Raw genomic sequence first — 15588 nt, forward strand, 5'->3', positions numbered from 1 at the left:
GCTGTTACGCAATAGCAATACAATATGAAATGACAATGTTTTCTTCATCTTTAATCACTACCATAAAATATTATAAAGTGTATTGTTGGAAATGATTTAATTCCATTTAATTTGTGAAGATTTACTTGCATTAAAGGTAAAGCAGTAGTCTACTACAGATAATATGTACAGTGTAATATAGATCAACAACTAATCTGGTTCAGTTGTATATTAAAACATAGGCTACCACAACCTTCATTATAAGCCAGTTATGTTGACGGATGCTGTGACCGTCCTGTGATTGGTCAGTTTCGATGGGTGTTTCCGCATTCCACCCAGGAGCTTTCAACATAGGCGCCTATGCACAACCTGGAGAAAACACAGTCGCGTCTAAGAAAAATAACTGCCACTTGATTAACCACTCCCCGGGGGACTAGCTGGCACATAACTTGATGGTACAGGATGCCGTACGTTCTCATCAGTACCCAGATTCGACTGGTGCGTATCTCTGCACGCTTCTTAGAAGCATACATGCTGACGCAAGTAAACCTGTCACTCACTGACATGCTTATACAGTAGGAGTCCCGTTATGGCCATTAACGGGCTATAGTCTACGTTTTAAAGACGCTACAAGGTGTCACAGAAGTGATGTGGGTCGTTTGTGAATCTTACGAGAACATTTTTAACACTGCTAGTGGACGCCTTGATTAAAATGTTTGGAAGTATTAGTGCTATCTGAAACACGCATGTTGAAACACTGTTGCACTTTTGTAGCATCCTTTCCTTATTTAATTTGGGGACTGTCAGATAACTTAGGCTACTTTGTGGTGTTCATAAGTCCTATCTTGTATGCAGATGGGTCTGCTGCGAGAACCAGAATTTCAGGAGGGTTATGCAATGTTTATGACCGCCTGCCAAAGGAACTCGTAGTGTGATAGGCAACTACTAGTGTTACTGTGAAGAGTGACTCGACTTGGACTTTGAGACCAACGTTGCCATCTTTTGGCACCCCCAAAATGTTTTTGTCAACCAGCTGAATACGTCACAACCAGAATAAAGACTATCCTGGTGTAGCCTAGGTACAAAGAGAGAACTGGGAGACTGGATTTTGTCTCATGCCCTTTCTTGATTCTGTTTGAAACAACACATTGTCATCATACTGTAGGCCTACCAATATTGTAAAGTTTAAAGAGCAGATAAGCTTAATTGAGAACACAAATATCTCTAATTATATATCTTCATTTAGGTTGTATGTTCATGTGACCTATGTTAAGATTATTATTATTATGGCTTGAAGTTGTATGTAATAATATTATGAAATTAGCATAAGTATGGATTGTTTTCAGATGATTGGCTTTATTATCATGTGTGTTTTAGGAGACCGGTCCAACCATGGTTGGAGATGAGTACTCCGATCCAGCAATAATGACTTACCTTGGGGCCAGGAAAACAACAATGCTTGGAAACAATTTGTAAGTGTTAAATAGTTGTCTGGTTCAGTTAGCTGAAAAAACAAAACAATATGAGAGTCCCGAGTACTTAGTCCAGCTGTCAGCTGTGCATTTCTATATTGTCCGCTTGCCTCAATGGATTCCAGTATCTCCAGCGTTCTCTGGTTACTATGATTTAATTTCTTTTGAAAGAACAAGCAATATGTTAAAAACAATTTAAATACCTTGTGGCTTACCATAGCAAAGCCAAAAAGTATCACAAAAAATAGCCTTCTGCGCATGTCAGATCTGCTATCTTTCCAGTGCATGTCTAGTACATTTGTGGTACATCAGATAACTACCATGTTTGTTTGTGTGTGTGTTTATTTAACAGCTCAGAGTATCATGTGGATGACCCTCCCAGGTTGGTTTTAGACAAGCTGGAGAAGCTGGGCTACCGTGTTGTTTCCATGACAGGCGTGGGCCAAACCCTGGTTTGGTGTTTGCACAAAGAGACCATTGAGTCTCACACATAGGGGCACTGCTAGAAAATTTGGGCCCTATGACAGACAATAATTCTGGGCCCCCAAGATAATATACAGTATTATTTTGTGTGTGGGGGGGGGGGGGCTCTATGGGGTACCCTGGTCAGTGCTGGGCCCTTAGAATGCCCCCCCTCCCCAGGTGTCACATGGCACATGTCCTCATGATCGATCGAGTGACTGCAAAGCCCTGTGCTGCACTTTACCTGATCCTATGGTCCCAGGCCCTTGCCATCTTTATTTGTTTCTTTTTTTTTTAATTATGTTGAATTATGTGTTAAAATACCTTTATTTTATCTCAAGTTCTGATTAGCCAGGATTACTTATTTGAATGCATATTTAAATATAAACACCTGAATATCAAACAAAGACAAAAGCACCCATTCCAGTCAGAGCAGTATAAAGGTTATACGGCTCTGATTCCAGTGAACACATAGTACGTAAGTACAGGTTAAGAACATTCTCAAACATTCCTGAACATTCAAGTAAGAACATTCTCAAACATTCCTGAACATCCATAGCCTTACCCAGAGCCTTATAAATATCTATAAGGTTCTGTCCTTACTGTGTAAACTGACTGTATAAATGGTCAACAAGATCAGTGTCTCTTGTTAGTAATGATTACAGAATCATACTTGCCGTTTCATCTTTGAATGTCTATGCAACGCTGAGCGGGGAGGATCTGTTAGAACAACAAAATTGTACTTGTTGGCTTTCATCTTAAATCATTCTTTGTACTACACTACTACTTGGAATCCAGAAATGTAGTTAATATATGCAGTATCCTGACATCTTTGTTTAAGTCTGTAACCATGTGCTCGCAACATCCACTCATTCACTACACAGAGCACTGCATTGTCAATAACTCTATTGTGTTGATGCACTATGTAGTACACTATGAAGCCTAGTGAATGACTGGATGTTCCGAATGCAGACTTTGCTTTTTTTTTCTTGAAGCTTATTTTACTGTAGGGAGTAGATTTGTACATTGTGTATCGTATTGTACTGGTACTGCCGATTGGATTCCGAAATAAAATAACTATTGTCATAATGAGGACCAGTTCTGTTTTTTTCTTTCTCTCTCTCATATTAAGCAAAAGCAGCCTCCATTGTGCCAGTACAACAGCAAATGGAAAAGAGAAAACATTTATGTGAGAGGTGGAAATGACTGCAAACAATTTGTTCTGTCAGAGGCTCACAGGCATCTTGTGATGGGAAAATGAGCAACGACGACAAGATTAATGATATAGCTTGTGGCAGTTTGAAATAGCAATTGAAATCATCTTCCGTGGACCATACTGTTTTATAAAAAAACATACACAGACGCTGTGTTATTCTTTGTGTCTGTTGACAAACATGTCACTGCAGTGATTAGCATTCACCAAAAAGCAGTTACATCCAGTAATTTAGCATTTAGCCCTGTCAAGCTTGACAGGGTCGTGCAACAGCTTTGCATTTGAAGTGGATGGGCAGCAAGTGGAATTTTGGCCTCTGCAGCTCGTGCTGTACTGTATAGAGAAGAGAGATAGGCCTTGTCATAGTTCAGATATAACAGAGTATAAAGTGTAATGGTTACATATCGTATAATTTAGGACTTCCTCAACCATTGATTTTTTTCTGAGAATGGGACAGTACAGGTGTTTGGCCAGTCTTCACTGACCTGGATGTTGAATTTGGTCAGCACACCTGCATGCTGCCAATACCTAACACACAGCCTTCCATATCAGATATTAGACGAGACTGTGTGTGTGTTTGTGTGTGTTACAAGTTTGATGACTTTTTTTATTACACACTCATTTGTAGTATGTGCTTTACCTGAGGAGAAGAACTGCCCTTGCCATGGCTACTGCACACAAATTCCAGCGCCGACTATTTTCATAACTTTAACATCAAACAACAAGAGTGTTTTTTATATCACTCTACAGTTTGGGTTGGGAGGGTGATGCAAGTGTAAACACCTTTTGACTAACAAAACCACTGACCTGCGTGTGTGTTTGTCAGAGAGAGAATCGGAAAAAAATGTAGGATAGAAATCCTTAGTATGCTTGTGTACTGTATGTATGTGTTTGTGAGTGATTGTGTGTATGTGCGTGACAGAGTATTTATGACAGCAAGAAAAGAGCAGAGATAGGGGAAATGGAGGATCATGATTACAATAGTTTAATTGGATAGCTGATGATGGAGGAACAGAAATCTTTCAGGCTCTATTCCGTGCCTTCCCTTCACTCAGGGTCTTAAAGGGTAATGCGGTCTGCTAAATTGCTTCCCTGTTTGTCTGTCACTCTGCCCCTCTACTCCAGGAGGATATGTTCTCCTAGATATCTGGAGCTATAATTATATTTCCTGTGTTGCAATTTGGACAGACATGGGGTGTTAAAAGTTTTTTTTAATAATATTTTCCCTATGTTTTCCAGGGAAGTGAAAAGAGCAGAGTGTGTAAAGAGAACCATGTGATGGAGGAAATGTTGCCCAGAGAGAGAGAGAGAGAGGAGGGATGGAGTGAAGGGTAGAGGAAGAAAAGGGGCCGGCGTCTTCCTGCCATAGCCGAGCATTGTGTAACACAGTCGTGTGGGAGCAGGGAGAGCGTCGCCACACGACTGAGATGGATCACTTGGGGTTTTTGGATTAGGCGATTAACTTGGACGCCTAAATCACATAATGACAGCAGGAAATGGTCCCATAGACACTACTGTGGCATGGTGCTCTGGGGGACACCATGATGATTCTGTTCTGTTTTGTGGACATCATGGAGGGAGATGTAACAAAACAATTCAGCTGTTCCCCAAAGATCAAACAAACCTCACTGCAGTCCCAAGAGGATCTGTGGATCGGTAAAGCAAGAGTTGTAACCAAATAATAACAGGGATCCATCACTTGTTCCCACTGTTTTACATCTCATCATGGATTGTATCAAATCAATCATACTTTATGAACAGTTTGTCACAATTATAACCCCACGGATAAGTACAGTTATATGAGTCAAACTGATCATTAAATTTGCATTATGAAAATGTACACCTCATTTTGCATTTCCTCTTTTATACAACATGTCATGCCAGAAGACTTATTTGAATATGACCACTTGTGTTGTGTCCATAGGCAGGTGGGAACTAGGCTCATAGCAGTATGAATGTATGACCTAGAATTTTTCAATGAGCCTGCAAGCAATTGTAGACACTGGTTTTGGTCCATAAGTCACAGATTGGGCCACAACCATGTCAGTCAAAATGGTGGAAGCAGATAAATGGCTGGGTCAGGCAGAAGGGTGGAGAGGCATTGGCAAGTGGGGAGGGTGAGTCTGCTGTCGAGTCTCCAGCTATTCTCATGACTGAAGGTGCAAGGCTTTTCAATATGTGTGAAGTGCACAATTCAATGTAATCTGCTGAAATTCACCATGGAGTCAAGCATATTCAAAAAATACATTATGTGTATCAAGAGCAAATAACTTCTATGGGCCAGTGATTGCCACAAGGGCAATAGTTTAAGAACACAAGACTAATCAACCACATTTTGTTTGCTGGCTCGAATTTCCGTAAGACCCTCATTGCAGTTTGGTTCTGGGAGCCTGTGACGTCCGGGAATTTCAGAGCAATCACCATGTCCACCACAGTCACAGCGTGTAGGGTTTGGGCCACGCTCAGCTTTCATTGTGTAGACAACTCTGGTCCCTTCAGACCCATATTTACCCTACCCCACAGTGACAGCAGCACCATGTCTAGTGGGCACGGAGCTGGAACTGATGCTTTAAGAACAAGACTGGGAGGATTTCTCCACAAAAAACATTTTTCTAGAAGGGTCTAGGTCAGCGGTTTGGCCGCTGTGAGGATGGGGAATATTTTGGAGATGCATGTGAATGCTGTTGTTTTTTGTTTTTGATTTTTTTCATGTTTTTTTTTTTATTTTGCTTGGGGGATAAACTCATTGTATGTGTTTGGGGTGTATCTGGCATTAATGTGTAAACATATCGCTCCATTCGTTAAAAATATTGTATTTTGCTTAGGGCATTGGTAGATGCTTGGCAACAGGATACCCTGACAGTGTCGCCTGCTATAATCATAGGTCAGAATAACACAATACAGAGACTTCTAGAAAAAAAAAAAACAAGATTTATTTCATTCCCCAAACTTAAATTACACAATAAAAATATGCATTTAAATTGGCCACAAACTAAGCAGCATGACTTTATGAAACTAAAGCCATTGGTACAACAGTCTCCAATATTTATTCAACAATTTGCCATGTCCAAGACATCAGCTCCGATCAAATCACCACACATACTGATTGGACCAACATGGTCACGTCAACCAATGAAACACCTTGTCACTGGTTTAGGTGTCCTAAGTGGGCCAATGGGATCCAGTGTTAGGGTCAGGCTTTGGCCTTAGGTTTGGCATGGGCAGTCACTGCCTCCTCCTCATTCTCCTCATCTTCCCTCTGCATCTCCTCAATGAGCTTCTGTCGCTCTGCAGCCTGCCGCATTCTCATCAGCACCAGGCTCTCGTAGTCACGGCCAGAGGTCAGGGAGGCCTGCAGGAGGAGACAGGACACACACACATAAACAGTGTTGCAATGTTGCAAACATACATTACACATACATCCATACAGATGTGCCTAAATACATAGGAACACACACACACACACACACACACACACACAAAGGATGTCACATACACACACACACACACACACACACAGGATGTCACATACACACACAGATGTTCATATACATGGTACCACACACAAACACACACACAAAAAGGAATACAGGCACACAAACACAAACACAGAAACAGACCGTCGGTGACCGCATCACATTCTTATCAGCATTGTTAGTCAACATTTGCATAGAAGGCATGACTAAAACTGTACTCTAAGCAAATGTCAAAACAATGAAATCATCTCTGTACATAGGGTAGGAAAGTTCCTCTAACTCAAGCAACATGCCATCACAGGGCAAACAGGCACGAGTCTGTGAATGTTTGTCTTTGCAACCCCCACACACAAAAGGTCAAAAAAATATTTCTTAAGGAGGCTCCACTCTTAAATATGCATAACGGCAACATATGAGAGAGAGAGAGAGGGAGGGAGGGAGAGGGAGATAGAGATAGAGGGAGAGAGAAAGAAGAGAAGAAAGCAGAACTCAGTGTGGGAGTGCTGTGCGCGAGGCTCTGACTGGCTAAGGCTGCCGTGTCTGAGAGATTGCGGGACATCTGACAAGGCCGCTGGCTCCAAGACGTTGCCATGTCTCGTCTCTGCCCTGCGGAGCCGCTGGTCGTCACGGTGCCAGAGCCGGCTGGAGCCACACACACGGGTCCTCGGCCTCAGAGAACCGCCCGGGTTCCAAACCTGACGTCACTGATGCTCTGCAAACACCACACGTCTGATGCTGACGGTTAGTTGTTAGGTGCTTGTCTGCCACGGCTAATTGGATGCATGTTTGAAAATGAAAATGTGTATTTAGAAAGCTGGAACAAATTCATGCACTTTCAGTGCTGGAGTTGAACTTTGAAATGGCACCATGATTTCACGTTTTGCACAGTGCCTACAGTAAGTGACACTGCCGCCAGCTCAGCAGACATACAGACAGCAACAGGGGACAGCAGACAGACAGCCTGGGCTAAACAAATGCATTTTAAGGGAGTTAAAATGAAATGAAACCTTTGCTGAAATGATCATTAACTTATATTTATTTTTGTATGTTCTGTGAGCATGGAGGCCTCCCGTTGGTATTGTTAGCAAGTTGCCCTCACTTAGCCACAAGAACAGAAATTATAGTTACCGCCACGAGCATTAAACAATGCCATGCCAATAGAATTCTTGACTGGCTGTCAAAGTCAATCTCAAAGGAAGAGGACAGTTTTGGCCCAAACTTTCTCAGAAGTTAAAGGCAGGCAGACAATATGCCACTTGAGAAGTACAGAGTGATCATCACAGCAACTATAACACAAGAGTCAAAAGTGTAACGCTCGCCTTTCTGAAGTGCCTTTCAATCACTGTAAAACTAAAGCCAAGCCAAGCCAAGCCAAGCAAGCCAGCACATACATAGATAGATAGATAGATAGATAGATAGATAGATAGATAGATAGATAGATAGATGAAGAGGCAGACAGACTATGCGGAGAAGTCTATTTCTCCTCTTCCCTTAAGTGATGCATTGAACAGTTCAATGGCCCTGGGGATGAATGACTTCCTCAGTCTGTCTGTTGTGCAAGGCAGTGAGCGAAGTCTCCAGCTGATCAGGCTCTTCTGTTTAACAATAGTGCTGTGGAGTGGATGACACTCATTGTCCAAGATGTTGATCAGTTTGTTCAGGGTCCTTTTGTCAGATATTGAAGTGATGCACTCCAGTTCAGCTCCCACTACAGAGCCAGCTTTCCTTACCAGCCTGTCAAGTCGCCCTGCATCCTTCTTCTTTGTGCTTCCTCCCCAACATACCACAGCATAGAAGAGGACGCTGGCAACAACAGACTGGTAGAACATCCTGAGGAGCTTGCTGCACACATTGAAGGAGCGCAGCCTCCTCAGGAAGTACAGCCTGCTCTGCCTTTCCTTGTAGAGTGCGTCAGTGTTGGCTGACCAGTCCAGTTTATTGTCCAGGTGGAGACCCAGGTACTTGTAGGTGCTTACCACCTCGACATTGACCCCATCAATGGAGACTGGTAGCAGAGTGGGCTTAGACCTGCGGAAATCCACCACCATCTCCTTGGTCTTTGAAGTGTTGAGTTGGAGATGATTGAGTTTGCACCATTGCACAAAGTCCTCCACCAGGCTCCTATACTCCTCCTCCTGCCCGTTCCTGATACACCCCACAATTGCAGTTTCGTCAGAAAACTTCTGCATGTGGCATGACTCAGTGTTGTAGCAGAAGTCAGATGTGTACAAGGTGAATAGGACTGGAGAGAGCACAGTTCCCTGTGGCGCTCCGGTGCTGCTGATCACAGTGTCAGAGAGACAGTTCTTCAGTCTGACGAACTGTGGTCGCTCCGTCAGGTAATCTGTGATCCAGGTTACCAGGTGAGCGTCCACACCCATCTGCAAGAGCTTGTCTCCCAGTCTGAGGGGTTGGATGGTGTTAAAAGCACTTGAGAAATCAAAGAACATGATTCTCACAGCACTTTTCCCCTTGTCCAGGTGAGAATGTGTCCTGTGTAGAAGATAAGTGATGGCATCGTCCACGGCCACTTTCTCCTGGTATGCAAACTGTAACGGGTCTAGTGCATGGCGTACCTGGGGTCTGATCATGCATAGTCCAGGGCTGCAGAAATCCACATTGTTTTCTTACACACAGCCTCATTGGCCTAGCTATCTGGTATAGATAGTTGTGATTGTTCTGTATTTTATTATGACCGCCGCTAGCGAAGCGGTCATATAATGATTGTCAAAGTCCCCCCCCACCCCCCCCACCCCACCATCTACTTCCTGAATTTTTGGTCAACGATACCCGGGACATTGAAACACCGGTGCACATGAAATTTGGTGGGTATGTAGCCCCACTAGACTTTTACAAAAAAATTTTGTTTCGTCCCCGGGGGCCACTCCCCCCCCCCCCGTGCTGGGCCCCCCCAACCACAAAAAAAGCAGTTTTTCCTAAATAACTACCTGAACCGTGGCACTGAGGATGAAGAATCTTTTATGGTATGTTGGTCTCAAGGGCCCACATCAACCTGGCCCAAAATCACTCATTTGTGATTTGCACCCCCCCCCCGGTAAAAAATGAAAATGCAATATTATTCTGCTTTAATCGCCCCTATCTTCAGTTAAGATGTTCAGAACTGCACCAAATTTTATGTGTATGATTGACCTGCCATTCTCTGGGGGTATGCCAAGTTTCGTAGAATTTCATCCATGGGGGGGGGGGGGGTCTAAAAAAAATTAGGTTATGTGTACATTTAGTGACTGTACACTCATTGGCCTGTAGATGGCGGTGCACACATATACAAATGCACACACACACAGGCACCCACATACTATCGGTATTAGAACGGCCGATACATAATTACAAATTCAGTAGGATTAAAAGAAAGCCAAATATTCATCATCATGGCTGCATTTCCAGTATTGGCGATAAGTAGTCGTTTGTCCACTAGATGGCGCATCATTGCAGTGAGACGTAATTTTGTTGGAAGTTAAAATTGGGTTGGAAAAACAATGGACGCTTCCTACAAGGACTGTAGTTTACCGCAGAGAATGTCTAATAAGGATAGGACGATGTTCACATGAAATGTAATTCCCATTTCTTCTTGAAGCCGAAATAAATCTGAGGATGTTTATCGGACATGCTTGGTTTTTACTGCAGGTACGTTAATCTTATAATATCAATAAGGACCTAGGTAATGTTACCGTTAGCGTTGGTTGAGTGATGGAGGCCAATTTGATTGATTGCATTTGTAGAAAACTATAAATGCGGTTATACCAAGCAAATTGATAGCAGCACTGTAATTGTATCTTTCGACTGTCATTTGTTGCACGTGCTACAAAAATCATTCTGTGCAATGGAAGATTTACCAACGTTACACCGGTCTGATACAGTTTAGCCTATACATGCGTGAGACTGAGACGCCTGTTTATTTGTTTTAAGTGCGTGCAGGGTGTGAGAGGGGAATCGATGTGCTTTGATTCCAGCTTGGTAGTTGTAGTCTGTGAAATTAAAAAGCACGTGTGTGTGAAGTATCCAAACAATGACACCTTCATTTCATTATGGCTGCTTTAGCAACACACCTTAAGCTACTGTGTAGTGGCTCCCATTTAGAAGTGGCTACTTCATTCGCGCTTTCCTTGACTCATGGAACTGCGTGAATTTTATTACAACTTTTCGCCACGATATGGCAGTTTAAGTCCGCTTGATACTGTAAGGCGTAAGCCATTGGTTTCCAAAGGAGATTTTATTTGTGTCGCCAGCATAGCCTATTGACAATTTATGTTGTAAATAGGCCTACCTTATAAGCCTACCTGTAGCTTAGGGAAGCTAACAGCTTTCTATTAGGATCTAGTTTGTTAGTTACAGTCGTCATAACTCCCTGATGCATTTTTGCATTTTTGCATTTAGAATAGCCAGAGCGTGGATATCTCAATCGGAAAACTAGAAATGCAATTCCGAGGAATTACACGAGGGGATGCAATCTGCTGGTTAGGGTGTTGGTGGGGCTGTTGAGCTTGCTGCTAGCTGGTTGGTAAGGTAATTGTGATACCTGCAAAGGTGCTTTTGGAGTAACCAAATTTGAATCTTGTGTGACATGGCATTCTTGAGATATCACATTCAAGGTGTTTTTGACCTTGACATTTGACCTTCAACCTCCAACATCAACTCACTTCACCTTTGAGTCCATAAAAACACTCGTACCAAATTTGAAGCATGTACGTCAAGCCGTTCTGGAGATATAATGCTGAATGCATGAGATATGGCTGGGACTTTTATTTTGACACACAGGAAACACTTTAACAGGATGTGTAGTTCAGGTAGAGCTAGATTGTATGCTTAGAACCTGAGATAGTTGGATTTCTCACAGGTGACACCTGTGCCAGTGTTCTAATTAGCCTGGGAACTGCTCTGAGAACTACTTAACGAGCGCAGCTGGCTCTATTATGACATCACAGCCCCCATTCAAGTCTATGGGGGGAAAATACACTTTTAATTACAAATATCTCAAAAAGTATAAACTTCTCAAAAATGAAAAACGGATAGGACGGTAAAGCCTTGGAAGATCTACGGAACGGTGTTTGAACCAGGGCTTTGAACCGGTTCAAGGAACGAAAACGAAAACCGGGAACTTTTTGTATTTTACAGGGAACAGGAACGAAACCGGAAACGTTATTATTTTTTATGTTCTGGAACAGGAACACTTATTTAAAAATAATGGTAACCGGTTAATACCGGTTTTATTTCGTTCCTCAAAGTTTTTGTTGCCTAATTAACTAAAAAAAAAAAAGTAATTATTTTCGTGCGCACGTTACCATGATGGCTGAGGTTCACTTCCTGTGTGACATCACATCAGACATTCGCTGACTGAATGGAGAGAGAGCGGTGGATTACAAAGTCTCCACTCCACATCTTAAATAAGAGGTAAATTACGATCCATTGTTAATTAAAACGCTCATTCCAAACACAATAACAATAGCTATATTTGTCGACTCCACGTTAATGATGGACTAGCGAACATTTGGCTAAATGGCGCCAACACCTCTGTTTGCCTAATGCACAGATGGCTTGTTACGGTATGAGTAGGCCTACTGGATGGCCTTTCCCCCCGACAGTTGGAATTTGTTGTTGCCCGAGTGGCATAACCACGTGTCTTAATAATGTCGTTACGTTTGTGTGGAAATTTTCTCTTTTAACAATAAACTACACATTTGAAATAATTGTAGGCCTATTTAATTATTATTATTATTATTATTATTATTAATATAATTATTATTATTTAATAATGGTTGTAATATTATTACATTTGGTTTAAGCTGGATGAGAAAGATGTGACATAATTCTATAGCATTAAACAGCTGACAGGAACTAAATTAACCGTTCCGGGAACAGTATTTTTTTGTTCTAACCGGTTCGGGAACGTCAATTTATTGGTGGAACTCATAACCGGAAATGTTATAATTCCGTTTCTGTTCGGAACGAACCGATTGGGAAAAAAAATCGGTTCAAAGCCCTGGTTTGAACCAAATTTGTACGTTCAGCGGTTTGGGCTGAATAGCGTGCACAAAAAGGTAAAAAGAAAAATAATAAGAAGAAGAAGTCTCCGGATTTCAATAGAGGGTATGCATCCCCTCTAATTAAAACAAAGCTGGGTGAACCCAGCCTGATCTGCCCGCTATTTATTTTTTGATTTCTTAAAAGATTGAGCTTGGTCTGGTGAAAGCCAGACTAGCCATGGACCTCAGTTACACAATGCAAGGGAACATGAATCAGCCTATATTTGCACGAACAATAACGGACAACAGCTCTTCAACTTTGGCCCGTTAAAGGGAAACTTGGCAGGATTTCCCCCTCTGCTGGAGAAATTGTGCATTATGCTATTTCAAACTGTGGAAAAAGGTAACGATAAAGCACATGGATCTGTTTACAAGCTAGCAAAACGGTTAGCATTTGTTCGGCAGACAATGTGGATGTTACAAGGTAAGAAACACGATTTAAAACGAGTTTCTTGTTTCTAACTTCTCTTTCCGGGACCGTAGTCTCAATGTTGCAAGGTTGGTTTTCAGCCTGGGGACGCTTACGTTGAAATAGTTGCCAAGTTCCCCTTTAAAATGTGTATGAACAGTCTAGCGATGCATTTCATCAAGGCCCATTTGGACATGTCAGTTATTTGCACCACTGGTTAGATGTAAAACAGCATTTCGTTTCAGACTACTGTTACTTAATTTGTGCATTAACAATAACGTTTCAGACTACTGTTACTTCATTTGTGCATTGACAATAAAGTATCACATGAACTAAAGATGACTAAAATCTTATGTAGAAGAAGAAACATTCACAAAAAATCCATCCATCCAAAAATGACCTTTGTTTTTGATAGCTGTTGAAAACGGCATGGAACTGACAAGAGATGTTTTTGTTCATAAATAAATAAATAAATAAATAAATAAATAAATAGCATTATGCTGATACCTTTTGCTTTTCCCAAATACAATGTAGCCTACAGGTGTAAGTGACCTTTCATCAATCCAGTTGCAATGGATGAACTGTGATGAACTGCCCTACTTGTGATTGTTTAGAGATTTTAAAGGTTTTATATTGCTACATCTTCTTTGGCTATTCTACAATCTATTCACCTTTTCAGCACCAGTAGGCTACTTTCTGTGCAGCCACACACACACACACACACTCAGGCATGCCAAACAAGCATACACAAAAGTTTCAAGAGTGGGGGATGGAGTAAAAGATGGAGACAAATTGAAGTGTGATTTATTTTCGCGGAACGGATGTACAGGACTGAGAGGCGGTCATATTTTGTACCGCTATGCGGTACATCTAGTTTTAGTAAATACCAGTTGCTTTTTATGTACTCCAGGCACTTAAGACTGCACTGTATGGATAAGGCTGATGGCAGTCAGATAGCTGGGACCGGGTACCTTCCTGCAGTTCCTGGCCTTTCTGAGTGCCATTGGATCAGTGTAAAACTAAGAGCAAGCCCAGTAGACACAGGCTCCAGGGCAGCAGGGGCTCCAGGCTCTCCAGCGCAGTAGCGGGAGGCTGGATAAACAGGCCCGGAGGTCCAGCAGCAGGCTCCCTTGCCTGGGCTTAAGTCCCCGCACTCCAGCCCCTCCGCCCCAGAGGGTGGGCCGAGGGGCCAAGCTGTCTGCAGAACAAACCGTTGTTTTAGGGGATTAGGAGGAGGAAGCCTGCTGTGCCAAGGATGTGTCCACCTAACAAGACCACGAGGGCAGAGAGGGGAGGTGGAGGGGTTTGTTTGTGTCTCTCGCCCGCGCTCACGCTCACTCTCTCTCTCCCTCTCTCTCTCTTTCTCGGTGTGTTTGTAAAAAGTAAGTGAAGGAGTAAGCAAGATACAGACAAAGAGAAAGATAGGAGAAAAAATTATCTGTCCGTGAGCGTTTACATGCATGCACACTTGTGTGAGTGTGTGAGTATGTGTGTCTTAGGGGTAAGCAAAAATAGCAAAGGACAAGCAATTCTGTGAGGTAAACCATCTGGAAGAGATGATGAAGGCTCCATCAACCACCCATGTGAACAGAAAGAGGGAGGGAGGGAGGAAAAAAGTAAGAGCAAGGGAAAGAAAGAGAAGGAGGGGAGGAGAGAAGAGGAGCAGAGCGGAACGGAACTGTATGGGGGGCGATGCGTCGCGTGTTGAACTCCGCTCTGTGATTACCATGGCAGCGAAAAAATGAGCTCAGGTTGCCCTGGTCCGAACATGTAACCATGAAATATCACGCAAGCTCAATTAAGCAAATAAACAACTGTTGCATCTTCAATTAAACCAAAAGAGAGAGAGAGAGAAAGAGAGAGAGACAAACAAGTGTGCTGTTGGCCCTGTGAGACAGCACCCCTGCCCCATCCACGCCTCCGGCTTACCATACCTCAGCTCCAGCACGCCCTCTACTGGTCAAACATATATAACAGCCAAGTACGAGCCTAGAGCCTAGAGCCTGAAGCGCCTACACACCTAAAGTGCATTGTTCTCAAGGGTGTGAGTAATATGACATTGGATTTTATTGTAGTATTTTTAGTAAGGGACAAGCTTAAGAGAGGCTCCCAACTCAATAGACATCTAAGGTAAGACTATGTTAATCTGGGCTGGCCAAAACGCATAATGTCTATTTAATCACAGGCAGATCTGTACACATAATCCTACCATATATAGATGAAGTACTTTACAGTACTTATAGGTAGTATGTGATTTAAACTGTACGTCTGTTTGTTCATCTGTCTTTCTCAGATGAGGCAACCAAGAATGATGAGGTAACCAAGTTGTGTGCTGTCTAGCCCAGGTGTTACTAAGCATGATGACGTTGCTGCTCAAACTTTAAGGGGTGTTTCCTGGTCTTCAAGATGTGTGTAAGTTCACGTAAGTTTGTGTGTGTGTGTGTGTGTGTGTGTGGGGGGGGGGGGGGCCTGAATCACAATAACTCACACACTAACTCTGTGCATGGAGGCATGTGTTCCAAGGCGACGAGGTGAT

The 15588-nt window shown here is 42.6% G+C and overlaps 2 protein-coding genes across 3 annotated transcripts in view; one reads left to right on the plus strand and one right to left on the minus strand.

The window, feature by feature from the left end:
- Positions 1–301: 301 nt before the first annotated feature.
- On the plus strand, positions 302–3002 carry gchfr (GTP cyclohydrolase I feedback regulator). The gene is made up of 3 exons (XM_042072263.1): positions 302–477; positions 1357–1451; positions 1804–3002. The coding sequence occupies exons 1-3, from the start codon at positions 442–444 to the stop codon at positions 1943–1945; spliced, it is 273 nt and encodes a 90-aa protein (XP_041928197.1). The 5' UTR covers positions 302–441; the 3' UTR covers positions 1946–3002.
- Positions 3003–6040: 3038 nt separating this feature from the next.
- The window catches only part of dnajc17 (DnaJ (Hsp40) homolog, subfamily C, member 17), a 56582-nt gene continuing 47034 nt past the window's right edge, over positions 6041–15588 (minus strand). For both annotated transcript variants that reach the window (XM_042072261.1, XM_042072260.1), the window contains one exon: positions 6041–6478. In XM_042072261.1, the coding sequence (XP_041928195.1) occupies positions 6320–6478 (159 nt within the window). In that variant the 3' untranslated portion in view covers positions 6041–6319. The remainder of the gene's footprint in view (positions 6479–15588) is intronic.

This window comes from Alosa sapidissima, chromosome 19, assembly GCF_018492685.1.
Source record: "Alosa sapidissima isolate fAloSap1 chromosome 19, fAloSap1.pri, whole genome shotgun sequence".
NCBI classification, from domain to species: Eukaryota; Metazoa; Chordata; class Actinopteri; order Clupeiformes; family Clupeidae; genus Alosa; species Alosa sapidissima.